The sequence below is a fragment of the Desmodus rotundus genome, chromosome 4, assembly GCF_022682495.2.
Source record: "Desmodus rotundus isolate HL8 chromosome 4, HLdesRot8A.1, whole genome shotgun sequence".
Classification (NCBI taxonomy): domain Eukaryota; kingdom Metazoa; phylum Chordata; class Mammalia; order Chiroptera; family Phyllostomidae; genus Desmodus; species Desmodus rotundus.
Window position 1 is genome coordinate 4066127 of NC_071390.1, and position 12190 is coordinate 4078316.

General features: G+C 54.7%; 2 protein-coding genes across 2 annotated transcripts in view; one reads left to right on the forward strand and one right to left on the reverse strand.

The window, feature by feature from the left end:
- Nucleotides 1-2126, forward strand: part of ADAM12 (ADAM metallopeptidase domain 12) — a 280799-nt gene extending 278673 nt beyond the window's left edge. Inside the window, exons 22-23 of the mRNA XM_053922662.1 lie at nt 1679-1813; nt 1998-2126. Coding sequence (XP_053778637.1) covers nt 1679-1813; nt 1998-2126 — 264 coding nt within the window. The remainder of the gene's footprint in view (nt 1-1678; nt 1814-1997) is intronic.
- Nucleotides 2127-3830: 1704 nt separating this feature from the next.
- Nucleotides 3831-12190, reverse strand: part of FANK1 (fibronectin type III and ankyrin repeat domains 1) — a 50266-nt gene continuing 41906 nt past the window's right edge. The window contains exons 11-13 of the mRNA XM_045191619.2: nt 7909-12106; nt 7723-7823; nt 3831-5314 (exon numbers count right to left, since the gene is read on the reverse strand). Coding sequence (XP_045047554.2) covers nt 12032-12106 — 75 coding nt within the window. The 3' untranslated portion in view covers nt 3831-5314; nt 7723-7823; nt 7909-12031. The remainder of the gene's footprint in view (nt 5315-7722; nt 7824-7908; nt 12107-12190) is intronic.

Genomic DNA, 12190 nt, shown 5'->3' on the forward strand with positions numbered 1-12190 from the left:
GGAAGGTACTGTCCCCATCCTCTCTCTACAACTTAGAGAAGTTACACACATAGTGCACCTGTGCTTCGAGTGACGTGCAGGGCCCGCCCCCTCGCAGCCAGCCTGCCTTCAGGGCTCCCATTCCAGCTCCTGTTCTACAGCCCGTTCGTGTTTCCTTCAGTGAGAGCCTTCGCAGAAATGTCCCTTCCCAGTCTGTCCCCGTTCTGTGGCTCCTCCCTTTCTCAACAGTGGCTGCAACGTGGAGTGTTTCCCACACGGCCGCGCTAACAAGCTTCGGGGTACAGCTCCCTCTCTTTACAGAGACACGCTGAACGGTGACTACCCTGTTGCATCCTTTCGAGTGAGCTGCGGTCGCTGAGGGACTGTCACTTTAGTGGGATAGGGACTACAAGACACTCATCAGCTCACGTGTTTTAAACTCGCCTGCATGCTCCTGGGTGTGGGGGATGCCACATCCTTGGACCACGAGTTAGTCTGGATCGCTGTCCATTGGGCTGCCCTGTCTCCCTGGGGCTTCTAGTGCCATTTCCTGGAGACGGTCCGGGCTTTCGGGAGCGCACCTGGGCCCCGAGGACCAGAGCACGCACCACCAGTGCTGGGTTCCCCGCCTGGCCCCCAGAAACCCCCTACGCAAGTGGCCGGGGTTGGGGGCGGGGGCCCGCAAGCACAAGTGAATTGTCATTTTATTGCCATACTGTTTTTGCTGTTTTTCTCCTTTTTCCATGAAGCACTTTAAAAATGTGTGGCGTGAAGGAAGGCTGATGTTATTCATTGTTATCTGTGTTCTGGGGGCTTCCTGGGAATTAGTCAGTCTGCATAACAGCGCTACGAGATGGGCCCGTGGTCGGTCTCCCATTTTACAGAGGGAGAAGTTGAGGTTCAGTGACAGCAAGGGGGACCTTTGCGGGTAACAAAGTGTTGGTCTCCGGTGAGAACCTGACTGAAATAACACCCCAGTTCAGGCTCCTGCTGACTCCCTTGCCGGTCCCGGTCCGTGTCCCGTGTCCCCGTTAGTGCCCTCAGAGAGCGACCCCCGTCCCTCCACCTCAGTGTCTTGGCATCACTTTCCAGGAGAGCCTGTGAGTCTCTGAGCTACTATTCAGACAGCGCTTTGGTGGTAGAACTTGTGCGTATTTCACGAGCACTGGACCAACCTTTGGCACACCGACTTTACACGGATGGGTGGCAACCATCCTCGTTAGCTAATCCACCCACAGGTGAGCAAGTTCCATCGTGTGATTTGGGAAAACTCGAAGACTGGAATGGGATGTTGAGAAAGATGGTCACCACCTTCTCCTTGTGGGCCTTTACACATTGAAAAGATGCCTAGGGACACGGGCAGGTTTCTATCCACTGCGGACACTGGCCCTGAAACGCCAGCCTCGGCTGTCTGCCCAGGCCGGCCTCCAAGGGCGCGGGACCACCTGGTGCAATGGGTGACTCACATGTTAGAGAGACTTGGGCGGGCAGACCCCCAAGGCCAGCCTTGCCACCCACCGCCGCTTGTGTGGTGAGAACACTGTGTTCAGGAAATGCATCCAGAAAAGGGGACCGGTGCCACATGGCCACTCCCATGCTCCACCCCCTGCTTTTCAGGGGACACAGGTGGCCCCAGAGACCAGTCTTGTCTGAGTTCACAGCAATGGGTGATCACGTGCCCTCTCGTGGTTCATTGCAGGGAACACGTAAACCGAACCCTCCCCAGAAGCCGCTGCCTGCAGACCCTCTGAGCAAGGGGACCCAGCTCAGCCACGCCTCCACCAGGACCCCAAGGCAGCCGGAGTCTGGGCTCCACCTGGCCCCCCTCAGGTCGGTGAGACACAGACACCCCTCCTCCTTCTCCCCCGAGCTGTTGGGGCCACTGCATGAAGCCAGGCTTTCAGACGATGGCAGGGCAGGGGGGTGAGGGGGCAGCAGTCTGGGCCAGGCTTCCTGCACCCCCACACCTGGGGGCCGTTGTGAGCCTGTGATCCCAGGCACGACCGCGTCGCCCTTAGCAATGGCCCCAGTGCGCCCAGGAGAAGTCGACAGTGCTCCCCAGAAAGCGGAGGCTTTTGAAATGGGCTGCCAAATGCTGCGATGTTGTGAAGGCGATCCCATACCTCCAGAACAATCGCAGTCCTTGACAGACGCTGCCACCCCCTGCCCCGGGCCTGAGCAGTAAGGTGGGGCTGGCGGGGCAGTGAAAGCAGGGTGCCGGCTACAGGGAGTCAGGCTGGCGAAGCCGCGAGGCGGCCGAGACCTGGTGCATGTGGGAGTTTCTCAGGACAACGAGCGAAGGGACCACCTTACAGACTTTCTGCAGCTGTGGTCGCCTCTCCCACCGCCCCCCAGAGGACGAGAATGCCTCGTCCTGCATCCTGACTTGCATGGGGGAGGCAAACCGGGTGGGGCCCTGAAGCCAGCCTGCGCTGGTTTTCAAGAGCAGTCAGTTTCCAGGAATTGGGCAAGCTAGGTGTTAAACCCAGCCTCTGTTAAAAACTGTATTATATACATAGAGTGATACAAGTTAAATTTAAAATGAGATGTCGTAAATGCACAACACACCCCTCTTCCACTCTTGACCACATTTTACTGTCACCTGTGCACTCGAGGTCACCCACACCTGTTGTTCCCCTGTGGTGGCCAGGGCCCAACTCGCCCGGTTCAGGCACGTGGCGTGGGTAGCCCGGTCTGCGCCCCGTAGAGACAGGCAGATGCTGTGCACCAGGCCCTCGCCCCCCACCGCCTTCCACCCAGCACACAGGCGGGTTAAGCCGTCCCCTGTCTTGCGTGCCACCCCCCTGCAGGAAGCCAAAGCTGGGGCTGGCCAGGCCCTGGGTTCAGTGCTTCAGTCTCTCTTCGGGGGGAGGGCGCCCGTCGGTGACCTCATGACAGCTTTGGGGAGGAAACGCCTGGCCTGGGAAAGGGCTGGCTGCCTCATCAGTCCCAGAGAGAAAGCCAGGCAGAGGGTCAGGGTGGCGCTCTGACTCTGCGGAAACGCAGACAAATCGCCGAGCATCCTAGCAATCTCATAGCGGTCTGCGCGGGCCTGGAAGGTCCTTTTCTCCGTCAAAGGACCACCTCCTCCTCCTTGCAGGCCTTTACAAACTGAAAAGACACTTTGCATGGGCATGCCTAGGGGACAGCCCTCCGACAGTAGCTGCCTCAGCTCTGCTGCTGCTGACCCAGTGCTCACCTGGGTGGCCCTGTCCTGGAAGGAGAAGGACTCTCTGCTCGGTCCCTTTGTGGGGGGCGTCCCACATGCCCGGCTTCACTCCCTGCAGACACACTCTGGCCGGTAAAAACGAGATGGGCTGTGAGTGCACTTAGACTCTGGATTTTGAAGATTAAGCAGCCCCAAAATACCAACTACCAGTAACTCCCTAAGGTGCTAAATGGCACCTGGGGCTCCCTCCCCTCCTGCCCCTCTAGCGCCCACTTGTGGACAGAATGTACAGCTTCCGGGAGGGCACCTCTCCTGGTCAGAAGTCCCCAACCGTGGGGCAGCCTGGTCCCGTAGGGGATCTGCAGCCCCTGCCGAAGAAGCCCCGAGCAGTCCCCAGGCCCCGGAGCAAAGGGCGGGGGGTCTGATCCCAGACTGGCATCCAAACGCAGGAAGAGAAGGAAGAGACCGCCCACACCCAGGACGCCTGCACCCACCCAGACGGCTTCCAAGGCCTCTGACACCGGTTTTGTTTTTCTCTTGAAGCAGAGCGGCTCCCAAACGGCCACACCCTGTGCCCAGACCTGCCCACCCCGCCTATACTAAGTGAGAAGCGCGCTGACACTTTCCACAGTGAAGACAGAAGTTTGCACTATCTTTCAACTCTGGGTGGAGTTACTTTTTTGTACCAACTTTTAGAATTTTAATGTTGACAACACCGTCACTTTAAGAACTCCGAGCTCCTGCCGCCGATGCTCTGTGAGCGTGCTCAGGTACTTGTAAATTATTAATTTATGCAGATCGCCTGTCACAGCGCGGCGCGCTGTCGCGGGCCTTTCGCCACCACTGAGTTTTCCATGGAAGGAAGGCTTCTCGTGCTTTTACTAGCTGAGTGAACTTGAAATGTCATGCTTGACGGGACTCTGGACAGGACGTTGCCTTCTGATCGAGGCCGTATTGGTGAGCAGTCCCCGACTAGCTGGAGCTGTGGGCGTGGGGCCAGACGCAGCTCCAGAGACCCCAGGTAGAACCTCACGTGATTTTCTGGAACCTGCCACCTCAGGCCAGGGCCAGGGGCTGCAGGTCCAGGCCGTGCTGGGCCCTCCGGGGGCTCCACCTCAAAGGTCCAGGACGGCAGGGGAGGATCAGGCTTCTGAACAGGGAGCTGTGGAGAGAACCTGGGTCTCAGAGGAGTTGGAAGGTGTGGCCCCACCAGGTCAGAGACTGGAACACTAGGCCAGGCTGACTTGACCTTGAGCTCACCGGCCATGAGCCTACTTGGAGAGCAGGCCACAAGGCTTGCTTTACAGAAACACCAGCAACTCCTTTTGCCTATGGCCTGCTTTGGAGGGCCGCCCTCAGCACCTGATTTGGGTGGGAAAGGCGGGGTTTCCGTGAGGACGCTCTCGAGCCCTGCAGCCCCATCACCCCGCACTGTGGGGGCCCAGCAAATCCCCACCTCGTGCTGTCCCGCAGAGCACGCGGACTCTGTGTTCAGACCGATGGAGACGGCTCTCCACAGGGCCGTAACTATTTTCAGATGTGAGCCAGTGGCCAGACCTAGTGAATCATTTCTGTAGATGAAATCTCCCTTTGTTGCAAGGTTCAGCTTATTAAAAATTAGGCAGAAGCTCTAAGCTTGCAAAAACTACAACTGAACAATGCTGAGCTCCCTGGTACCCGCTGCATCTGCTCCCCTTATTAGCATCTGTTGGCCAAAGAACCATGAGTTACTAGTAAGTTCTTTGGGGCGGGAGGGGGGACGCCCTCTTTTCCAAGCTTGGCTGCAGGAATTTTTAAAAGATGTTTTGAGCACAGAGTCTGAATCTGTTAAAACACTTGCAACCTGCCTGTTGAGCATCACGGAATGCGATAGGGGGTTTAATTGCTTGATCCTCAATAGTCATGAAACGCAGTCTGGGGCAGCAGCCCCTTCAACCTTTCACTCTGCAAGCGTCCAGCGCAGGAGCTACATCCACAAGGAAACCTCGAAGATGCCCGTGTCGGGCGGCAGGGAAAAGTGCAAAGTACTCAGGCAACGCCAACTGCCACTGTGCCTCTGTCTTCTCGTGGGCCGTTCCACCGGAAGGCAATCGACAGCAGCCCCATTATTCCCTCTGTTGTGTGATGAAGGCTTCGTCTGGGGTCCTTTCCATGGTTTCTCTCTGCCTTGAAGCAGAAAGACAAGATGTACCAAGAATCCTGGCTTGCCTTCCTGAAAACAAGACTGCATATCACTCTCTCCCGCTCCCCACCGTCTCTAGGCAACGCAGCATTCATGAGCGTGGGTAGCGAGTCCACATCACTCAACACACACACACACACACACACACACAAGGGAACCCCTTTTTGTGGGACCACATGGCGCTCTTGTCACATGCATCTGTTTATTATACAATTATTAACTTCTTAAAAATGCAAATCCGTGTTGGAGAATATGACTGCCGAGGCGTCTGGACAGAATTACTGGAACTGCTATTACATTTGCTAATCGTATTAAGGCCAGAACATACTGTTGAAAAGTTTACAGAATTTTCACGGTGCATCATGTGGGTCTTAGTGGATGCCCACAGCCTTGGCTGCGGCCTTGGAGCCCCTCCTCCCCCTGGGAGGACGCGGCTGGGAACTTTATGTGTGTCTGTCCTTAGCTCTAATTCCTGCGGTGCTTCAGAGAACCAGGGATGGTCGGACAGCCGAGGAGGTTAATGCTGTGATGCCCCCGTCTCGTCCTCGCTGGCCACCGCAAGGCCGCAGCTGGTGACGCTTCCTTATCTCTACAGTACTGACCGCTCCTCTAGACCCAAGCAATGTATCCTGGGTAAGAACGTAGTTAACCCTCACAGCCCTTTACAGTACGGACGGTACTGTTAAAGGAACAGTGCTTCCGAGATGCAATACGTATCGACTGAGCGTACTTAGCAATAACTTCGCTTTTACTACAACTTAGGAAAGGAAACAATAGCCAGGTTTTTTTTTGGGGGGTGGTATGCCTCCCTCTTTTTATATCCTCATAGATGATGGAAACAAAAAACGATACTCATCTTTCAATGGCAGCCTGTTTTTCACATTGTTTCAAGTTTTATAGACATGAACGGTAAAGCTGGTTTGCATTTCCTGGCCATCGCTGAGAAAGTCAAAGTGCTGGGACCCGCAGTGGGCCCTGAGGGTCGCCGCTTCGCTCCCTCCCACTCGCCGTGGCTGTAGGTTACATGCCCCGCGCTGGCCAGCCTTCCAGGCATGCTATTCCGAAGTTTATCTCCTCAATAGTTTTGTAAGTTTGTTTTCCTGACACATGGAGTCAGATGTGTAGCAACCAAGAGAAACAATGCCTAACATTTTCCATTGTCAAAATGTGCGCACGGAGGCCGCACTGCCCACTGTGAATTTTTCCAGCTCACACATGTGGGATGACATCACAGAAACCACAGAGGCCACAAATTAAATGACATGAGAGCAACTACTCCTGCCTGGTCTTGGAGGGGGCGTTTTCATGCCTCCTTAACTTGACGAGGCGTTCTCAGGCTAAAAGCAGAGGCCATTGTTCTCTGGCAAATCAGCACCACGCAGCGGTGCTTCCTGGGAAAGAACAGGGAACGCTCCGACCTGTGACAGACGGTCCCTGGGAGCCGTGGCCTGCACGGCAGGAGCTAGCCGGCGCATCCCCGCTGTCTCTCACCTGCTGTGTCCTGAGCCAACGACCTGAGAGGCTGAGAGGCCGGGATGCCCGGGCCGCTGGGCGCACTTTCTCCCACAGCCTCGCGCGCTGCAGTCCCCCCGTGAGGCTTGTGTCCTCGGACACTTTGTCTACGGGGGCTCCCCTGGGTGTTCTGGGAGCAGGAGCCTGGGGCTGACTTGGGAAACCCTTCCTTATTGCCAAATACAAGTGACCCAGATAAACATTACACCAACCTGCCCCAGTGGCTCCCAGTGCCAACGCCGACACCCGGGTGTGGCTCTCAGGCTGTGGCTTTCGCACACTATGGCTGGCTGGTGGGGGACGTGGCAGGGACCGCCTTTTCTCCTTCCCATGCCACAGAGGCCAGCCCTCGGCTGCCTGCTCCTCCCCATGACTCACGAGCAAGTCCCTAAACACACCTGGGCACAGGTGGCCGAGGCTGATGCACCCGTTTGTCACCCCGACACAAGCTCCTTCCTCAGACCGAGCCCAGGGCTCCTGTCTCTCCAGCCCCCGACAGCCTCTGCGCTCCTTCGTAGCCACTTGAGGCCAAAGCAGTGACTGCTGTGGAGGCGGCTGCCCCCACAGGCCACCCACCAGGCGCCCAGGGCCCAGCCTTCTCAGGGCCGTGGTTCAGAGCGACCCCACCAGCCACCTCGCCAGCCTTGCTCCTGGAGAGTCCCACCCCAGGCCCAGCACCCACAGCGCCTTCTGTCCAAAGACTCATTCTGATGGGGGGAGGGGTGGCAGCGGCCCTAGAACATCAGTCTCTCGCTGACTGCACAGTCCTCCTGCCCCTGGCCAGCCCCTGTTGGCTTCTGTTTCTGTTAAACCTGTTTGAACTGACGGTGACACAGGGACCTGCGAGGCTGAGAATCACGTCAGCACGGAAGCCACTCACCTACACGGGAGCAAGCTGTCCCCTGCCTTTCGTAAAGACGACCCCCCTTTACTTGGGGACCGCGGTGGCAGCGTATAGTCCAGCCGCTGAGAGCCCGTGTCCTGCGAGGAAAACCGGGAGAAACGCTGCATGTGAAACTGATACACTACGCAGCCGTGACAGCGGCAGTCGGAGGGTCTAACTCACCGTTCAGGTTCTCCGTGTGAGTCCGTCTCCCGGGCCGAACGCTCCGGGACCACCCCAATCTTCCACATCGTCATCAAGCCCAAGTCCTGTGTGCCCCTGTGAGTCCCCCTTCCGTAGAACAAGTGTTTAGCCGTCAGGATAGCACACTCTGCGTCAGACAAAAGAAACGGTCAGTAAAGCGGGATCCTTTCAGTTTTACAGGGAGGTGGGGCGGGGCCCATGTTCATGGCCTGTGAGCAGGCACTCCAGGAGGACAGTGATGGAAAAAAACCTGTCAAATTAGAAAACAGAAACCCCACCAAGTGTCCCAGACAGGACAGGCAGCAGCTAGGCTCAGGTGCTCTCATACCTTCTTCCGTCAGGTCCCTCTGGGGGCTGGCAGGTGGGATGGGGGAGGCCCAGAAGGGGGGGGGGGGCCGACATAACATGACGTAACTCTTCAAAACTGGGCTCAGCACAGCGCAGGGTGCCGCCGCTCAGCCAGCACGTCGGCTGCACAGCGCCTCATCCGTGGCCGCGCTCGGGTTTGCTAACTCCTCTTCACCTGCCTTTGTATGTTACAGGCCGTTGCTTTCGTACACGTGTCTCCAGATGACACAGCCTGCTATTTCCGTAGAAAAAGTCATTGTTAAGGCTATTATATCCAATAAATGGTATACAGGTCAATATAAAGACGTGTCCCGTTTGTTATTGGGAACGCTCCCAAATGGGGAAGGGGGCGCCTCCTGCAGGGAAGTGTGTCTGTGTTCTCATTCCTTGATAGAGACAGAAGGGGAGTTGGGAACCAGACACAGGAGACAAGGAGCAAGGTAAGCGGGGGGCAGGGGACCAAGCTGCTGTCCACATGACCAGCCACACGACCGGGTGAGGTGGCAGGACGAGAGGCCTTTCCACGGACACATCCCGGCACGGGACGGGGTGGGGCAGGGGAGCCTGACACTTTTTTTTTTGAACAAAGTGAATGCAAAACCTATCAGAATAAAGTTTGTAATATTCGTCTTATTTACAGGAGAGAGAAATTCAAAAAGCCAGTAAGCAGAAATAGAAACATGTACAAGAGACTTACCCAGAATGAAAATCTAACCATAATGCAAATCTACTTACAATTTAAAAAATAGCATCTAACTTCATAACAAACTGAAGCAAATACAAAGAAAAATAGGTTTACAGAATGGTAGCAAGGTCTTTATATTGTTACTTCCCTCCGCCCATGAAAGTACAAGTACAAAATAAGTACAAGCAAAAAATAAGTACGTAGAAGACCTCAAACATAGTAACATAGATCAAGTTGGTATGTATCAGAGGGAGCACTTCAGACACACGGAATAGTATAATTTCTTTCAAAGGCCTCTGGAAATACATGCACTTGTATTTATAATGTTGTATATTAACCCACAAAGTAAATTCAAATTCCAAGTACTACTGACAAAATTCCCGAGATTATAATGCACTAGAAGTAGAAAAACAAGTCTCTGCCCTAGAAACGTGACAAACCAAAGGCGAATTGCAAATTATCGAGAAAACAGCAAAGGAAACCGTCTCAGTGTCTGCATTTCCCACACTCCTTGGATTACAGAACTCACCGGGGACGCTCATTAGAATCGCCCTTCCCCCAGAGGCATCAGCGCAGAGGGTCTGGGAGAGGCCTGGACGCTGCCAGTGTCTGAAAGGCACCTGCGGGGGAAGCGTCCCGCCAGGGAAGCTTAGAGAACTCCCCAACTTCACATGCTAATAAACAAAAAGGATGAAAAGGAACTAAATATCCACCCTGAAAAGTTACAAAGGAACGACAACAATAAGCCTAGGGGGAAAGAGAAAGAATGAACTGGTAGAAATAAAAAGTATGAATTAATTGGGAAAAGTAAAACTAATAAAACCATGGGTGGCTTCTTGGGGAAAATTAAAACCATGGGGCGGCTTCTTCGGGGAAGATAAACTACTGTCCAATCTCATTAAGCAAAAAGGTAAAAAGCAAACGCACACAGCGTGGGAGCGTGTAAAATCCAGAGTCCACTCGAACCCAGGGAAAATACCTCAGCAATACAAGGATGGTTCAATATTTAGAAAGCTAGTAACCCTCCCTGGCTGGTGGGGCTCCATGGACTGAGCACCAGTCTGCAAGGCAAAAGGCCACTGCTTCACTTCCCGGTCAGGGCACATGCCGGGTTGTGGGCCCGGCCCCCAGATGAGGGCGTGTGAGTGGAGACCAATCAATGGATCTCTCGAACATCAAATGTCAATGTTTCTCCCCCTCTGTCTCCCTCCTTTCCCCTCTCTCTAAAAGTAAAATCTTTCAAAGAATAAAAATCTAATAATCCAAGTCACCAAACTGACAGATTATAGGGAAGTATGCCATATTACGGTTGCCAGAGATGCTAAAGAGACAGTTGATAAAATTCAATATCCATTTCAGAGTTTCTAAAAATCTGAATAAACTAAGACTGGAATCCATAGGGCTTGAGAGGTACTAGTGTCATTTATGGAAAATTAAATTCACAAACATCCAGCTGCACCTCGTGAGCAGCCACTTGGGGCTACGTTACACGGCCACAACGAACCACTGCTGAGCATCAGTGACTTACAGCATGAAAGGGTCATTCTTACTCACGGGTCACGTCCACTCGGGGTGCGCGGGGCCCTGGGCTCACGCAGCAGCCTTCATCTGGGTCACAGCTGGTCTTGCAGCAGAGGAACGAGAGATGGGGGTGGGAGGTTCTTAAAACTTCTGCTCAGAAGGCAGGAGCCATTTCTACTCCCATTTTGCTGAACAAGGTCAGCCCCTGGCTCTGGCCAAGCCTTCGGTCGGGAGGATGAGAGACGTGGCCAAGCTTTTGTCAAGGAGAAGGGGTGTGTGCCTGCTTCCCGCAGACGGGGCAGGTGAGGAAGACCCACAAAAGACTGAGAAATGAAAGTCAGGTGCCCATCAACATTGATCATGGGGAGGTGGTGCTTGGAAAGTTGTCTTTTTTTAGGGAGATTTAAAAACCCTAATGTGGCAAATGTAAAGGGATGTGCATTTGCACAAAAGGTAAAACACTAAGGAAATAGCCAAGGAGAGGGCTCTATGACCCACATATGTAGCTCCAAGTCTTATGAGCCACAAGGAATAGGACTGAGAATGGCCAACACCAGTAAGGCTGGTGCTTGCTCTCTGCGCCCTTGTCCCCAGCTTCAGTGCTTTCGGTGCCTTTAATTCGTGTTTCCCTGCAGAGAAAACCCCGGCCCCGTGCGAACATCCGCAGCTGGTCTTCTCGTGGGGCCCAGGTAACCAGCATCTCTCGGGAGACACCACGCGCACGTGGCCTGCTCACTCAGGTGGCTAACAGTGTGCCTGCCGGGTCAAAGTTCCCCCACGTTCGTGGCTGAGCCCCAACCAGCAGACCTCACTGAGGTTAACGCCCACGTCTCGCCGCACTGTGTGATCAGCCTCAAAACACATTTCTGTTCAGAGGCTGAATTTAATATTCTCTTTGGCAAAGTGGTCGACGTGCCAGCAGGCCAGGCCTTTCGTGGCCAAGGCCTGAGAATGTGCAAGCGTGTTCTCAGGCAGGTCTGTCTGAGAGAGACCGACCCTCCGCCAGACCCCTCCAAAGGAGCCTCGTCTGAGTCTTGAACCGCATGTGAAGTGCTTTGATGTGAGGCCAGAGGCTAAGGAGAGGACTTGGCATGTGGCCCCCTGGGGTTTCGGGAGGAACATCAGTCCAGGACGGAACACCAACCCACGGCACCTCCTGGAAGGCCTGACTTTGGGTGGGGACACTGTCACTGAAACCACACAAGGGAGACAATTCCCACAAGGTCCCGGAGTAGCTCAGAGGTCAGTATGGGGGCCGGGGCGGGAGGTGGGAGACCAGGTATATTTGTCTGAGTCCCAAAGGCCCGAGGGCGGGCATTCATCCCCGCGCTGCGGACGCCCAGGGACGACAGCAGAGCCTCGTGCGCTTGCGTAAAGAGGTGTATTTCAAAGTGGGAACAGCTGTGTGCTACAAAAGTCACGGCGAATCTTCAATGGAATAAATGATCAAATGCACAGCCCTCGGAGACGCAGAGTCGCACGTCTCTAGGAGCAGTGGCCACATTGTGCTTTCTGTCACTCGGCGCTCGGAGGAAGGCAGTGCCTAGGTCAGCGGACGGAAGGAACAGCCGGCTTCTTTGCCATCTGCTTCTTCTTCCTTTCTTCCAGCAAGGAGATTACATTCTAGACCAACAAAAACAAGGGAATGTAACCCAAGGGTCCGGGTGGTTTTTTTTAAGTACTACGATATAAGCCCGGGAAGTCGGA